The 14227-nt window shown below is 44.7% G+C and overlaps 1 protein-coding gene across 1 annotated transcript in view; it reads right to left on the bottom strand.

Annotated features, from left to right (window-relative positions):
* Positions 1 to 14227, bottom strand: part of LOC119161148 (piwi-like protein 1) — a 292627-nt gene that overhangs the window by 175962 nt on the left and 102438 nt on the right. Inside the window, exon 6 of the mRNA XM_037413500.2 lies at positions 4691 to 4895. Within this exon, the coding sequence (XP_037269397.1) occupies positions 4691 to 4895 (205 nt within the window). The remainder of the gene's footprint in view (positions 1 to 4690; positions 4896 to 14227) is intronic.

Raw genomic sequence — 14227 nt, 5'->3', positions numbered from 1 at the left:
AACTGGCACGGAGGCCAGAGTGCAGAAAATAGCGCCACTTACTCTTCACCCCTCTCCCCCCACAATCTCTCCCTCTCAGCGGCTGCCTGCTCTCCGTCCTACAAACCTTCATGATTTTTTTTTTTTTTTAAGCGCCGATCTCGCAGCCTTTGACAATCCTGCGTAGTTGTCGCTGTTCGACGACAGATGGCATGACCAGCACACAGGAAATCGGGTGCGTCGTAGCTTCACCCGGCCTTCTCTGCAATCTCTGTCTCGGGCATGCCTCGTACGCCTCGGTTGTTGGAGCTGCGAGTAGCTTCCGACTGTCGCGATTCATTGTATTGATGTTAAGCCTCAGCTAACGTTTGTTGCGGTAGCGCCGGTAGTAGCTTCCAGTCTCTCGCGATTCTGCTGCTCCGACTTGATGGCGTGTACCCGCGGCAAATACCGTGCCAAAACACATCCTTCCAGCAAGCACGACAGCGGAACTGCAGCCCATTGACCACGGTATAATTAGAAATTTAAAATAATTTTATCGGCGTCATATCTTGGAACGAATTATTTTGTGCAATAACTACCAAGTGACGCTCCTAAGTGCACTACACATGCTTGTGCGTGCTTGGGAGCAAGTGACAGCGCTTACGATAGCAAATTGCTTTAGCCACTGTGGCTTCAGCACCGAAGCTCTGCAAGCTTGATTGATTGATTGATTGATTGATATGTGGGGTAAACATCCCAAAACCACCATATGATTATGAGAGACACTGTAGTAGAGGGCTACGAAGATTTCGACCACCTGAGGTTCTTTAACATGCATCCAAATCTGAACACACGGGCCTCAAGCTCTGCAAGCTGACGAGCCACCAGTGCTCAAACACTGCGTCACCGCCCCCATGGCGGCCGTTTTGGAAGACGTCTGCTTTGCGGACTACGCCGATGTGGACTCAAGAGCAGTGGTGTGTGGTGCACTCATGGATGGCGACACAATGTCAGGTGAGAAGCGCAGAACCTGTCGCTGCCAGTGATGATGATGAGGAGGAGGACGAAGCACTAGTGCGGCCCTCTGCTGCAGAAGTCGTGGCCGGATTGATTGCCACCCGTCTTAAGTTTTGAAAAAGGCGGAGAAGAGGCCTTCAACCAAATTCGCTCTTGTTAGAGCAAAAAGTGCTGGCTGTCGCCTTCAAGGAAAGATGGCAGACCGCGATCACAGATTTTTTCAAAAAATAAATTGTTATGCCCTAATCGCAGTGTACTATTGTTGCTCTTCACTTTTGTTAGTTCAAACTTTCGTTAATTCGAACTGAGACAGATTCCCCTTGTGGTTCGAATTAACGAGTTTTTACTGTAGTTTGTACTCATCTGTACTTGTGCTTACATATCCTGCACCCTTTTTGCTTATAAAGCGTGTTACGTGTCAAACGGTAAACATTGTTAGTTCGCTCTCGCCCTGCGAGCATCGTTTTCGTGCGTCATTTGTGTGTGAGCAGCACGCTGCATGTTTCGATCTGCTTGCCGTTCTCAGCGAGACCCTCCAAGTTGTTGCTATCGCATTTATTGCTTCGCCCTTGCGGAGAAACTGTACCTTTTTTTTTTTCTTTTTTTTACGTATTTACTGCCTTTAACCTATTTCTGCAGGCCCTCGGAGCTCGTAGATCACTATCGCGTCGCTGCAGCCGTGGTTCTGTGCGCGGCGGTTGCGGCAAACGGTAGTTCATTTTACAATCCCCATGCGCTTCTGCACACGCACCTTCAAAACTAAGTCGTTTTATGCCATCTACGATAGCATCTGCCGCAGTCTTGTCTGCAGAGTTTGCGGAAAGCAGCGTTGCTTTGGCTGGTTGAGCGCACACTTTCGGGGTTCTGTCAGTTACGTCGTCGCCATACATGATCGTGTCAAGAGCGACCGCGGTTTCGTCCTCAGCGGTTGTGGCAACGATAATCACGCACACTGTAGTGCGCCGGTCGCACGCGTATACTTCCAAAGCTTTGGGTACGCTGCTCTTGGCCTTCGTTCGGCGGTTTCCGTACTTAACTTCGTATCACCCACTGCGATTAGGAAATGTGTTCGGAACATTCAAATTGAAGCCCAAATGAACATAGTAAAATTTGGCTGGGGAACTTCAAGAATTCGTATCTGCCGCAGTTTCGCATCACTGAGATTATACTGTTCGTTTACATGAACGCCTCTTAAACTAGTTTACAATAAAATGGGGTAGGTTCGAAAAGCCTGGAGCGAATCGAGCTGCTTTTTTGTCAATGCGGCCAGATCAGGCCAAGAAATTTCAATTTCCGAACATTTTCATGACTACTGTACAACCAGAAAAAAACGAAAATCTGGGAGTCTCCCGGCCAATCCACGAGACTTGGCAGGTATGGTGATACAACTTTGGCGGCTTCAAGAACAAGGTGCACATGTTTTGACATGCGGCATGGCTTTTGCGGATAGTAGACGCTCCTAAATACGACTTTGGATTATTTTGGCACTATATCCATCGATATTATAATGAAGGCACAGTAAATCTGATTTGGCGCATTTAGAGCAGGAGTGGGATCACTGAATACATGAATGATATAAGAACCTTGACAGTGCATTTATCAAGTGCGAAATATCCAACAAGTCCGAATTTTCGGAGTTTGAAAAATCCACCAGTGACTGTATACCCAAAATAGATGCACCCAGTGCTTGATGCACAAAGACGAAAGTCCAGAGTGAAGGCAATTCACAAAGATTACGGCGACGTACTCCTTGTCAACACGGCCAGGTACTCTCGGCCAGATTGAGGAAAATGACAGTGAGTGGAGGCAACGGCAACAACGGTGCAAATCAACAATTGCATGGCGGTGGTTAACACGGGAGAATGTACCCTAGCAATGTGATCAGCGTGGCTGCCATCGCCCGAGGCGGCTGAAGAAATGGCCATCGCCCTAGCAAAACTTCACCGTGAGCCAAAGGCACGCTTGTCGTCAGTGACACCATGACAGCCGTCCGGAACTTTACCAAGAAATAGATCTCTGTCAAGGTGGCACTTACGTTGAATGTCACAGCCGAAGAAGTACGACGTGATTACTACGAAGTCTCTCAAATGATTCCTCGCGCAAGTAGGAGAACATTGCAATGAATGAAGGCCTGACCTCTCGCCCAACCACAATGAGCAAGTCCACCTCGATGAAAGACTGTTAACCGGCCACGATGCAGACTAAAGGGCTGCCAATGAGGAAGATCTCGATGATGGCAAGGCACCCAGGGACGCAGGACAGTACACCTCCGCGACGATGACAAACTCCGATGTCATACAAGATTGCAAGGACATCATGGTCATGTGCTATCTGCGTCAAATGAAGCTAACAGCAAAAAACTTTCGTGACGGGATAGTGCGTGTCGTCCACTTATCACCATGAACAGGCACGCATATATGCGCTGAGCGGCCAAACAGGATGCGCGCGCCTGTCGATCGCGATAACTGGACAGCGCGCACTATACCATCACCAAGGCTTGCCGCTGTTAGAGTTTCATTTGATGCAGATAGTACCACGAAATCCTCAGCCATTACAGCAAAACAAACAGCTTTAACCACCGCCTCACAAACAGCTTGACAGGTCGCTGGCTTTTGAACTGAGACGTCTTCAAACTCATACATTCGAAAATCCATAGCACCTGCACAGACTGTGTCCCTCGCTCCACCTTTCACTCGACTGTCTATGGTGCGGGCACGAGAGAGCCGACATGGCTCACTTACTTTGAAACTGCAAATGCAGTCTTCGCCGTGCCTACCGGGACGAGAGAGCCTGTACCCTAGGACGACTGGCTGAGCGGCGGCAAGCAGCCCCTCTCAGCCAACATCTGGTGGACCAAAACTCTGAGCTGTCCAGTGAGCCAGGACCATTGCGAAGGACATCAATCACTCCTCACTCTATGTTCTTCCGACGACAGCCTCTAGAGGCTTGCCTGGGCCAGGCATTTCTCGATGTATTAATAAATTTTATGACCTACCCAGCAGAATCACTTGAGGTAGGGGGCCATACGTTGAAACAATTGTGTAAGACGGCAGTGTCACCTTCCCTGACATGTAGTCTGACACGTTCAATAAATGGATCAATTGCTTCCCCATAACAATGTCACTGCTCTGGCCATTGGCGTTATAACAACTCAAAAAAAACAACAATGAGTGTACTGAAAGAGTAGAGCAGCCGAAGTGTGGCTTATTCGAGTGTATACTGGCTTCTACACAGTGGCCAGGCTTGGAAGTGCTTTCTATATTTATTGTGTAACTGTTTAAAGCACACTATAAATATTTGAAGAGTTCAACCTTGCGTAAAATGAATTTTTGTTGAGAGTTGATGTTGATGTCACTGTGGCATGCTGCCCAGTGACATCGTCACAACAGCTCAACATGTTGCGGCGCATGACAACTCGTGCAAGTAATGCACGGTAAATGCTACTGGCACTCTAAATCAAGCAAGTTTTAACGATAGTCAACAGTAGTAGTAGTCACAGCAAGATTTCCTAAAAGTTTATTAATCTGACAAGTTCAGTATAGAGGCATTTCTTGTACAGATATTTTATTGTACTGTACAGGCACCAACTGTATAATGTCGCAGTATAGAGGCATTTCTTGTACAGATATTTTATTGTACTGTACAGGCACCAACTGTATAATGTCAGATCATGCGAAAAACAGTCGCATAACAATAAAGAAGGAGCACTGACCTGCTGTTGCAGCTGGTGCGGAAGGTAGAGCTTCATGCCGTCGAAGACACGTGTCTGGCCAATGACTGCCACCACTGGGTCACTGCTAATCAGTTGACACCTAGCGCGCTTGGAGTCAATGGCGGGCACATAGTCAACGTGGTACTCAAACACACCCATGCCTGGCTTGGTGGCCAGGCGCACATAGTTCACCTCCAAAGGCACACTGTTGTACGAGACAGAGAAAAAGAAAATCACATGATTGCTGCATACGACACGTTGCTAGCAAACTTAGGCACTCAAGAAAGTGTGCAGACACGCATGACACAGTTTGCTCTGCTCACTTCATGCAACGCAGGTGGTTCACAATTGGATGCGAAATTAGAATGCGAGATTACTGATTTCATTTTATGCACACAAGAGAAATCTATTGTTGGCTGTGATTTCAGTTGAGCATGTCTAGCCAGGGGAAGCAGGTCCGAGTCCTAAATTTTCAGGATGCTTAGGTCCTACATAAGGCATAGTTATGAAATGCAAGGACATCAAACCTTCCAATGACCAAAGCTAATGGACAACTGGAAGGGTGATGATGGAAAAGGCAGCAGCTCAGGACTTCGCTAGGCTACACTGAGCTTCAGCAGTGGCAAACATTAACACTTTCGTGACTGTGCCTATTCCCATTTATAGTACGGTAACAATACAAATTCAAACTTTGCCACTCTCAGAGCGTGTTTGGATAGCAAGCCTCATCAAGTGGCAAAAGAGAAGAGAAAGCATTTGATCAGTTCCACTTTAGAGTTTCTTTTTGTCCGCACGGGAGAGATTTTTAAGGTTACTTCGACGTCAGAGAGGCGCACGTTCGTGGTTTTGGTTATGGGACAGGCATTACTCACCGATGCTCTACGAGCGAATTTTGACAAATTACAGTTGGAATCTCTGAATGATGGCAGCAGCACTGACACACAAAAAAAAGACTTCATTTGTCGGGCTTCATTTGGCACACTTCAGTACAGACACCAAAAGTGTGCCAAATCACTCTGAAACATCAGCAGGTACCAGCCATTAAGCTCCGGCTTCTCTTGCGGCCACTTTAATTGCTATGGCACACTGATGCAAACATAATCCGGTGAGTTTTAAAGGTCACAGTTTTTATCTGCAGGATGCGAACTTCGTTCAAGTGGAACAACTTGGCACTAGTGCACAAAAAGAGGAGTTCTTTCTGCAAAGGCTGCTGCTCGCATTGGACCTTGGTCTAGCACTACAGTGTCGTGCGGCGCTTTCTTTTGTGCTGTTTTCGCTGCCGAAGACATCACAGATATTGAACCACACTATTGAGTATCTGTGGATGCATATTTTTTAAGCCATTGTACTGAGTACAGGGGGAACAAAGTACTTGTGTTTGGGAGCAGCCCTGGGATCAGGCAAAAGAAAAGAACATATGATGCGTGGCAGAAGTGCCACGCATCATATTGCCGCGACATCTTGCCTGCATTCAAACAACGTGCCCATCATCGCATGCACAGGGACATACATGCGCGCTGTTACAATATGTTCTTGACTTTAGAGCAGACTTGTCTGGAGCAGCCAGAAAGGCCTTTTCACGCAAGATTAGAGCAGTTGGAACATTCGAAGCATATATAGCCTTGCCACAGAGCACACGTAAAGAAAACTTTGTCCAATGCTGCATTTATCAAACACTGAGTAAAATTGTGCAATAGTCTTATTATTGCAACAAAAATTATCTGGTCACTGTTGCAATTTTTCTGCCCTGGCCATGATGTCCCGTGTAAAGCCAAAATCGGTAACATACCCTGCACATTGTGCGTTTTAACCACAAGTGAAAGTGTGCGGGCGGGGGCAACAAACGTGGCTGAAGCAAATATCAGAAAAGCCGGTCCATCTCCGGCACTTAAGAGCGCATGCTCATCACCGAACTTGGGAGGCCTCCCAACTAAACAGAGGAAACTTCATGGCCGCCTTGTACGAGCATAAAAAGACGCAGGGAAAGTGCTGCTCAGCAGCAAATGTGAACTTTGCTTCTAAGGGCACCGTCGCAATCGCTGGCTTTTTCGGCAGCCATTAGTGGGTGGCTCTCATATACTTCAATGTGCTCTGCTGTCAATGCAAATAGACTGCGCAAAAATGCTGCTCTCCCTGGCGTGACCGTATTTTCTTACACCAGTGCTTTATAGAGTTACGCAAGATTGGGTCACAAAAAGAGAAGTACTGTCAGCCTTCCTTCATAAGATTACAATTTGTTGCTATCACACTTGTTGCTGATCCCTGTTGTGCTGCTGGCCACTTTTTTTATTTTAAACCTAAACGTGCAAGCATGAACCACCGAGTTCAGAAGACCTGTATAATGCAGCACAGCGGTAAACTGAACAATGCGCACGTGAGCTTGATGAGCAGTCCTGTGCACCTGTCTTTACCAGGTTGTTTGGGGAGCCTGACACTACCCCGTTTCTCTTGAGCACTGTTACCATCATTCTTTCTTTTTCCTTTCCTTTTTCTTTCCTGAACACTGTCATTAAGTTGAAAAAGAAAAAAGTTTCTCCACTAGGACGAAGCAATGAATGCGATAGCAACAAGTTATGTTATACGAACAAGTTATGTTATACGAAGTATGGCAGGCAGCCAGCTCTTAAATCTGATATCGCGTAACTGCATATTGCATAACTACATAAAGCGCAGCACAAGGATTTATGAGCCATTGAAACTAATTCATGCCAAGGTAACATGCATGACATCAATCTCAACCTTACAAACAAAGCTGACAGCTGCTGCTCGAGTGATTACAGCCTCGACGAAAACGCTAATATATGAAAAGCATGATGTTTCAGCCAAGCTTTAAGGAATGAGGGCACCTTGATTTGATTGATTTGTGGGGTTTAACGTCCCAAAACCACCATTTGATTATGAGAGACGCCGTAGTGGAGGGCTCCGGAAATTTCGACCACCTGGGGTTCTTTAACGTGCACCCAAATCTGAGTACACGGGCCTACAACATTTCCGCCTCCATCGGAAATGCAGCCGCCACAGCCGGGAATCGAACCCGCGACCTGCGGGTCAGCAGCCGAGTACCTTAGCCACTAGACCACCGCGGCGGGGCAATGAGGGCACCTTGCAGCTGAATTAGGATGTTGCAGCGCAGTGTGTCACTGATAAACGAGTTTCAGCAGAACAGGGGTGGTTCGGCGCAAGATGGCGCAGATAAACCAGTTCAGTGCACAATGGCACAAATGGTGCAGCTTTTACACCCCTGTATTTTCCTTGTCCTTTCATGTTTTGCTTAATGAGTCTACTCTATAATAAGATAGTCTGATAGTTTCGCAAAAAAGTGGAGTGGATTGGGTTGGGTTGGATTCTTGTCAATCCAACCAAAGCACACACAGAACTTTACACTTTGGGATTTCCCACCCAACCATACAAATGGTCGAAATCCAGGAGACTTGGCAGCCATGTGCATCTTTGAATGGCTAGACCTCAAACGAATGGAAAATGTTATACTCCAACACGCATCATATGTTTTACCAGCGAGTAAAAGTGTGCAAGTGGGGGCGAAAAGCGCTGCTCAAGCAGAGATGAAACGAGCCGACCCATCTCCGTCGCTCGGAGGGTGCATGCAATAACATCCCGCCATGCACTGGACCTGCCATTGAATGCTACAGCAGAGAGGAAACGGGCCTCCCATCTTGAACGAGCATGAAAAAATGCAGAGGAGGGGTGGGGGGACTAAATTTGGCATACACAAAAACTGCTGTTCTGCACAGTGTGGGCAGCAGGTCAGATTGGCACAGCACTTCCACTCCTGCCAACAAAAAACAGCAGTGGGCAGCGAACCTTTTTAGTTGTGTGGAGGCTACTTTTTCTTTGGTGCGTCATAAATAATTTGTGTTTAATCCCTGGATTTTGCTTTACTGTAGGTTTTTTTTTTTCTGAAATCAGTTTATAAGAAGATTTATGGCCGCGATCGTACTATCAGAAAAAAAAATATGGAGTCTCCCAGGTAAAGCAGGAGAGTTGGGAGGTATGTACAGTACAGACCACTTACAAGTAACGAATATCCGCACTATAGCCAGTACCGCACTATAGGCAGTACCGCACTATAATCAAAACAACCTTTTTCATGGGCCGCACTTGTGCAAAACGTGTTGACTATGCAGCCTTGCATGTCTGAGAATTGAAGCATACAATGCGCAGCACTATAGGCAGTACCGCACTATAATCAAAACAACCTTTTTCATGGGCCGCACTTGTGCAAAACGTGTTGACTATGCAGCCTCGCATGTCTGAGAATTGAAGCATACAATGCGCAGTGCTTACAACCATATATATTTCTGAATGTTAAAAAAATGTTTAAAAAACGTCAGAAGACCTGCACTTCCAATCAAATTATTGGAACATAGGAGGAAGGGGGTATAGAAAATGAAAGCACCATCGCGAAAATTCGCAAACTACTTCTCAGATTGCCTCTTTTAGCCCCGAGAAGTTGGGGTGGCGCCGCCTGGTGGAAAGTTTGGGTGACGTCACGGTACGAACTCTTCGATACCCGCCGCGGCGCGCCTATGTAATAATGCGTTCGCCTTGTGCTTGTTTCAGGCTGCAGATAAATGTGACGAAAACAGAAACGGTAATGTACCTGGAAAAACAATAAAAAGTTCACTTTCATTTCTGCACAATCATGCGTTCGGTCGTAGGCAATGTCAGAGGGGTGAAAAGTCTGTGACGTGCTGCTAACCACTATGACGGATACCATTCCTGGCCTTGGCAGCTATATTCTGAAGGTTGTGAAAAGCAAGAACACGCTTCTGCTTAAATACAACACACTCATTGGCGCATAATCATGCAGTTTTGAGACACAAGATACCATATTTACATTATTAGGTTGAGCTGTTCATGGGTAATTTCTTTAATAAATATGAGCGTTTCCCCTCCTCTAGTGTTATTTGTATCAGAGGAATTCACGTATTTAAGGACAGTGCTTTCACCGGTGTGCCAAGCCTCGTGCTCGCGTGCAATATCGGATCTCGCAAAATATCTTGAATTCACTTGCCCAGAATACTGTCGCTGTTTATTCTTTTCGTGTACTTGCTCACTGAACATGTTTAGTTTCATGCTTTTCTCTCAGTAATTTTGAAGCTTCATTTCACCGAAATTAGTGAAGTCAAGTGCGGTTGAAGTTGCATGAGAAAATGATTCTTGCTGTCAGATTCTGTCTTCGTGGTGCTGTCACTTTTTTAACTACCAGTTTAGATATCCACCTCATAAATTGATTCATTCTTGCAGTTGATTACATGGCAAGGTGTCTACCAATTTGCATGTTCAAAATTCCCTTACTTTTTTAGGTTTTCCATGATGATTTGAAGTGAATTCCATGAACCTTACGTCTGCTTGTAAAACTCTGTGCACTGGAAACAGACCCTCAAGTCATAGGAAAGAGTCAGGCGCTCCTATAAAATAAGTAAATAAATGTATCACAAGTGCTCAGAATATTCTGAGCACGAGCACTAAATATGACAAAATATGTGTATCTGGTCAAAATGAAACCTCCGAGTGGGAGAGTAAGCAAGTCGGCTGTTTAATGTTTGGAAGAACCAGAAAGCAAACACAAGAGTTAAAATTAACTGCAGCTAAAAGTATAAAGGAGCCCACGACAGTCTTACAATGCCGCCGAAGCTGCTAAAATTGAAAACGTAGAAGTGGCACCAACTCACGGCATCTGTGTAAAAGGAGGACGTCGGAGCCTGGTTGGTTGTGCCACTGGAATATACTCTGATTCACTATAATGGTTACAGCCCAGGCCGCTTAGGATAAGATTCAATTGGATCTTATGCGACATGGATTGCTGTATTTACCATTGATTTGCATCCCCACCTGAAATGCACACCTCTAGTACATACTTTTCAGGAAAAAAAAACAACACTACTACTCGCGTATTATGTGCACCTTGCATTGAACAATGACTAACAACGCTGCAAGAAGGAGCCTTACTGCATAATTTTCTGTCTTACTCTTTTCTTTTCCATGACAAGAACATGCATGTCGATGTTTTATTTCTCTGGGCTCTGACATTTAGACTCTAACGAACAAAGTCCTCGGATGCCTACCATGAAAGCTAGGGGTAGTATTTAAAGCGATGACAGTTGAACATGTCCTGGCAAAAATGAATCTGTCAGGGCCCAACAGCTCCCTCGATTCCATAGGTTTATCACAGATGCCAGCGGGTTACCTTCGTTTGAGTACTCTTCCATAGACGTAACGCTAATAACTAATCACAGGTTTCATAATACCATCTCAAGAAACTGAAATGAGAAATTTAGATGAAATTACCCAACTCTACCTTTAAAACAAGAGCTACCAGCAATAAGTGTATAGCTGAGGACGTTTACCGTTGCATCACCAATGATGATGATGATGATGATGATGATGATGATGATGATGATGATGATGATGATGATGATGATGATGATGATGATGATGATGATGATGATGATGATGATGATGATGATGATGATGATGATGATGATGATGATGATGATGATGATAAAATTATAATAAAAGGCATAACATTGCCCAGCAAGCCTGTGCTGATGGCAGTCCTAGCTGAACCAGAAGGCCTTCAAGTCGAGCCAAATCATGGTCAAGACAAACATGCACAAATTTACCGTGAACTATGTTGTGGTTGGAAAGTCAGACACGCTGCATGATATGTAGAAGCAACAGACATCAACAGTGTATGTACGAATATGGAAGCTAGGGAACGCTTTAGACAACGTGAAGGACAAGTTGCAAAAAAAAAATGTTCACTGTCTTTTTTTTTTACTTTAGGCTGTCCCAATTGTGACAACCAGTACATTGGTGAGACTACTGATTTTAAGGAAAAGAGTTACCCCCCTCCCCTCATTCAATATCACCCAGAATAGACCATCCACAAAGAGTTTATGTTCCTCGCTGTTAAACAAAACACGAATATGACGTCAGGAAACTACGTGACCTCATATGCCCTCGCTCCGTGTACTCAGATTTGGGTGCACGTTAAAGAACCCCAGGTGGTCAAAATTTCCGGAGCCCTCCACTACGGCGTCTCTCATAATCAAATGGTGGTTTTGGGACGTTAAACCCCACATATCAATCAATCAATCATATGCCCTCGCTATACATGTGGATTCTACAGGCCACCAAACTCACTGGTCAGGTGTGCGTGTTCTGGCCAAAGAAAATATTGCATCATGCCTGCACCTGGAATATCAGCACACGCAGACAACTGCACATATGCTTAACAGGAGTGATGGGACGCTTCCAACAATGTGTCCACAGGAAAATAAGCAGTTTTCGGGTGGTCTAGTAAACGATCTTTTTTACTGCTAAGCCAATGCTTAATATTATAATGTATAGATCAATTTGTAGCAGAAGGATGGTGCTTTCTAATGGTATTATTTTCAAACAAATGTTTTCTAATATTTTTTGTAGAAAAATGTTTATTTAAAATATATGTAAGAAAAGCAAGAAAACTCTGTAAAACCATGGATGCTGCTTCGCACCAACGCAACCTAAACGAATTTCCAAATATACATTTTAAAGAAGAAGGCTACATACAACATTATTGCAAATACGAGCTTTCTATGTATACAAGTTAATTTTATACAAAAAAAAAGTGTTAGCCATAGTGGCTCTTATGAAGCGCCGCACGGCACTGCGGAGCGTAATGCCGAGGTCAACACCCGGTCGTCTTCTCGCGCAAAACTCCACTCTCTGTGCCGCCGCTGACAAGTGATCCCATCCAAACTGATCTCATCCAAACGATGTTTACACCCTGCAGATAAGAACCCCGACCTTTAGAACACGCCGGATGTCTTTAAATCTGATCCCCACCGTGATGAAACGGTTCGGAGTAGAAAACAAAATTACCGGTGGATACCTGTCGACGTTCCGGGGCTATTTGACGCACTTTCACCGTCCGTCTGATGAATCAAAGTTATCTCCCGAGTCTTTGCTGCTACCACCATCACAAAATTCTGATGCAGACTCATCAGAATCCGTTGAAATTCGAAGTTTCCAAGGGGCTTCTACATGCGACGTTGACGCCATGTAGAAAACAACGATCATTCGTCTAGCACGACGTCTAAAAGGCGCTTCAAAAATTGCTACCGCAGCGGAAAAAAAAAAAACATAAGTGAAACTAGAGAAAGAATTCTCCTTTTATGCACTGGATGCCACTAGTTGTCTCAGAGTGCTCTGAACGCGAGAAAATGTTTATTGAAACCATCGGCAGCATACTTTTGATGAGTATAGGCGCGGACAGTAAAGTGTTAAGCATACTTCATTTCATTTTTTTCTTTTTTATTTTCACTTCGTTTCCAAAAAAAGAACTTACAAGATCAAGAAATATACAGGCGAAGGTCCCAAAGTAAACACTGTAGTAGGACACTGTGCCTTTCTTATGGCTATTTTTCTGAGCAAGGCTCCCATTGTGGGTGTCATAATGTCAGTACATTTTGTATTCCTTTGGTAGGTGTATCTTTTCGCGTCTTCACTAAGAAGGTACAGTTGCGCATTGCTTTTTTTTTCATACATGTTTTAGTTGTTCATTGTCGTTGCAGCCAAAGGAGTGGCATTTTAAGCTTTGATCTATGGTAATGCTTATTTTTGTGGTGGTCGCACAGACTGCTGTAAGTTTCCATGACCAGGCCAGATTTCCCGACTTTCCTGAAATTCCCTGAATTTTCCAGGTTTTGCAGGTTCGAAGACACCCTGATGACGTGCTAGACCAGCCGTCGACTTATCAAGGCGAAAGTTGTTCAGCTATTACTTGGGTCACATAGTTGAGTGTGCGATCAAGAGTACAGAGCGACTTTCTTGTGTTCGAATCGTTGCTATGCGGTGCTCCCAAGCAAAGTGCACATCGTTTGTGACGCGCTGATAGATCCCCCCCCCCCCCCCCGACATTTTATGCAAATCATGGTATACGACTACATAATGCCTGGCGACTATCGAGAAAAAACATGCACATATGATCTAAAAAATGGACATATCTCAACATTTCCGAAATGTATGTGTGCGGCAATATTATTTTGTGAGCTTTCCGAAAACGTTAGGCGAGTGCTTATTACAATTAAATTCGTGTAAAGTCTCCCGTTGGAGAAAGCGTAATTCTGTCAAATCATTCAGATTTTTCGCAGATGCAAGAGTAACTCGCTCGGCAAAGAACAATGTATTTAGTCAATTAAAAATGCATAATTTCGTTTGTGATACTACGACACACATATGTTCTAACCCGAAGTCTATGCCTAGTTGTTATCACGTTAGCAGCACTGAGCACATTTTCTTAGCACTCATTTCTTGGTCTACACAATGAAAACAACTTTCTTGTTGTCTTGCAACGCCATTTTCACAACAAGTCTTCCGTTCAAACGCGAGTCTGCCTACCATAAGCTAAATTATCAAAACTTTTTACAGCATCAACAAGTTTTACTGGTTATTTTCACCTTGTACCTTGAGAAACTTGCATCACAAAATTGAGGAGTAATCGCCAACGTTTCGCTAATAAGCGGCTAC

This window comes from Rhipicephalus microplus, chromosome X (genome assembly GCF_043290135.1).
Source record: "Rhipicephalus microplus isolate Deutch F79 chromosome X, USDA_Rmic, whole genome shotgun sequence".
In the NCBI taxonomy this organism is placed as follows: domain Eukaryota; kingdom Metazoa; phylum Arthropoda; class Arachnida; order Ixodida; family Ixodidae; genus Rhipicephalus; species Rhipicephalus microplus.
This window is presented reverse-complemented; position numbering and strand designations above follow the sequence as displayed.